General features: G+C 62.3%; 1 protein-coding gene across 1 annotated transcript in view; it reads left to right on the top strand.

Moving 5' to 3' along the window:
- CD40 (CD40 molecule, TNF receptor superfamily member 5) overlaps positions 1-2041 on the top strand; it is a gene marked incomplete at both ends in the record, with an annotated part of 2929 nt that overhangs the window by 427 nt on the left and 461 nt on the right. The window contains 5 exons of the mRNA XM_010022388.1: positions 222-347; positions 435-575; positions 760-862; positions 1494-1555; positions 1798-1899. Of these exons, the coding sequence (XP_010020690.1) occupies positions 222-347; positions 435-575; positions 760-862; positions 1494-1555; positions 1798-1899 (534 nt within the window). The remainder of the gene's footprint in view (positions 1-221; positions 348-434; positions 576-759; positions 863-1493; positions 1556-1797; positions 1900-2041) is intronic.

Raw genomic sequence — 2041 nt, forward strand, 5'->3', positions numbered from 1 at the left:
AAGGCAGTGAATGCCCCCCCCCCCCCCCCCCTCCCCGTGCTGTCCTGCCCCAGCACGATCATCCCTCCCCACCGGGGAGCTGACCCGGCAGCCCTGGCTGCCAAAGCAGCATCAGCACTCACCACTGCCAGTACTCCCATATCCTGTTGGCAGAGCTGCTGCCCGGGGAGGGGGAAGCCTCCTCACCCCTCCTCGCCCCCTCCTCACCGCCTCTATTACAGGGGAAAAGCTGGTCTCTGAATGCAGTGGTACAGAGGACTCTGTCTGCACCCCCTGCGAGAGCGGCCACTACCAGCAGAGCTGGACCAAGGAGAGGCACTGTGCCCCCCACGATATCTGTGAAGACAGTAAGTGCTCCCCATGCCCACCAGCCCTGCTTTGCCCCCAGGCTCACTCACCCAGTGTCTCACCTCGCCCCTGCTCCCTTTGCCCAGACACTGGCCTCATCGTGAAGACACACGGCAACGCGACGCACAACACAGTGTGCCAGTGCCGGGCTGGCATGCACTGCTCCGACACCAGCTGCCAGACGTGCGTGGAGAACCAGCCCTGCCCGCACGGCTTTGGCTTCATGGCAGGGGGGGAGGACAGAAGCTCTGGCAGCACTGACCTCGGGTCCTCCAGAGAAAGGGGTGCTCCTCCAGCAAGGTGCCCCTGGCAGGGCTCCAGCAGCGCTGTGCCTGCTGCTATGCCTGGCAGCATTGCCACAGCCCCTTGCCCCTGCTGCCTGCACTGACCTTCCTGCAACCTCTGCTCCTTCAGCCAAAGCCATGGCCCGGATGTCATCCCCATGTGAGCCCTGTGCAGAAGGCACCTTCTCCAATGTCTCTTCCAAAACTGAGCCATGCCATCCCTGGACAAGGTATTGTCTGAGTGCTGACCACATCCTTCACCCATCCCCAGCTGTTCCACATCCCTCCGAGCACATCCTCTGCTGCCAACCTCCTTAGTGGCCTTGGGGAGCGGATGGCTGGGCAGTTTGTGCGACACAGCATCAGGCTGGCATAGGAGCAGAGCTGTGAGTGTGGCGGGGTCCAGGGTGGTGTGGCTGAGCCCGAGGCAGACATTCAGGTGCTTGTGACCATCTCTCTGCGTGTGTGCAGAGGGCTCGCCCCTTCAGGGATGTCCACACTGTCATTACCTCCCCACGGAGCCACTTGTAGCCTGTCATCAAGTCCCCTCCTAGCTGTTCTGCAGGAGCCGCGGTGCCCGAGCCCTTCATCTCCCTGACTGGGCAGGTCTCAGACGTTCACTCCCTCCTGTGCCTTGTCCCCAGACTTGTCCCCATCTTCAGCAGTTTCAGCACCTCCAGACCAGGATCCTGGTGTGGGGCTCTGCTGCGTACCTGGTGTCCCCATCACACAGCGCTGGCCCCTGGCCACTTGTCCCTCTGGAGCCTGGCAGGCTCGGTGCAGGACATGGAGCAGCTGCTCCTCTTTGGGCTTCCCATGTGCTCAGGCTACTGTGGTTACACGGTCTAGTTCTTCCCGCAGCTGTGAAGAAAAGGGGCTGATGGTGAAGGTGAAAGGGACCAACACTTCAGATGTGATCTGCGGTAAGTGCCCAGTGCCAGACTGGTTCAGAGCAGAGATCAGGTGCTGCTACAGCACTGGGAGGAGCTGGCCTGGCCCATGGGTATTTCTGGGAGAGCAGGGTCTGACTACAGTGCCAGCACAAATCCTCCTGCTCCTCTCTATCCCCATGAGGGATCCCTGCGGGACTGGCCCTGGAGCAAGGCAGCTCTGGGCACTTGGTGTCTCAGCGTTGCGTGGTGCCTCACCGGCTGTCTCCTCGCAGAGTCGGGCAGGCGCTCCTCGCTCTCAGTGCTCATCCCTGTCGCTGCTATGGTTGTCACGTGCCTCGTGGGCATCTTCATCTACTACTACCTGGTGCACAGGGGTAAGGGGCTGCCTTGGCCAGCAGGGCCACATGGGGTGGAGGAGCCAAGCAGGGGGCACGGCAGCAGCTCTGCTGAGAGTGGGGCAGCCCCTGTGGGGACACTGCTGGGACACGGCTGGCCCAGCCCCATGCCCTGCTGGGT

The sequence above is a fragment of the Nestor notabilis genome, unplaced genomic scaffold (genome assembly GCF_000696875.1).
Source record: "Nestor notabilis isolate BGI_N333 unplaced genomic scaffold, ASM69687v1 scaffold20729, whole genome shotgun sequence".
Classification (NCBI taxonomy): Eukaryota; Metazoa; Chordata; class Aves; order Psittaciformes; family Psittacidae; genus Nestor; species Nestor notabilis.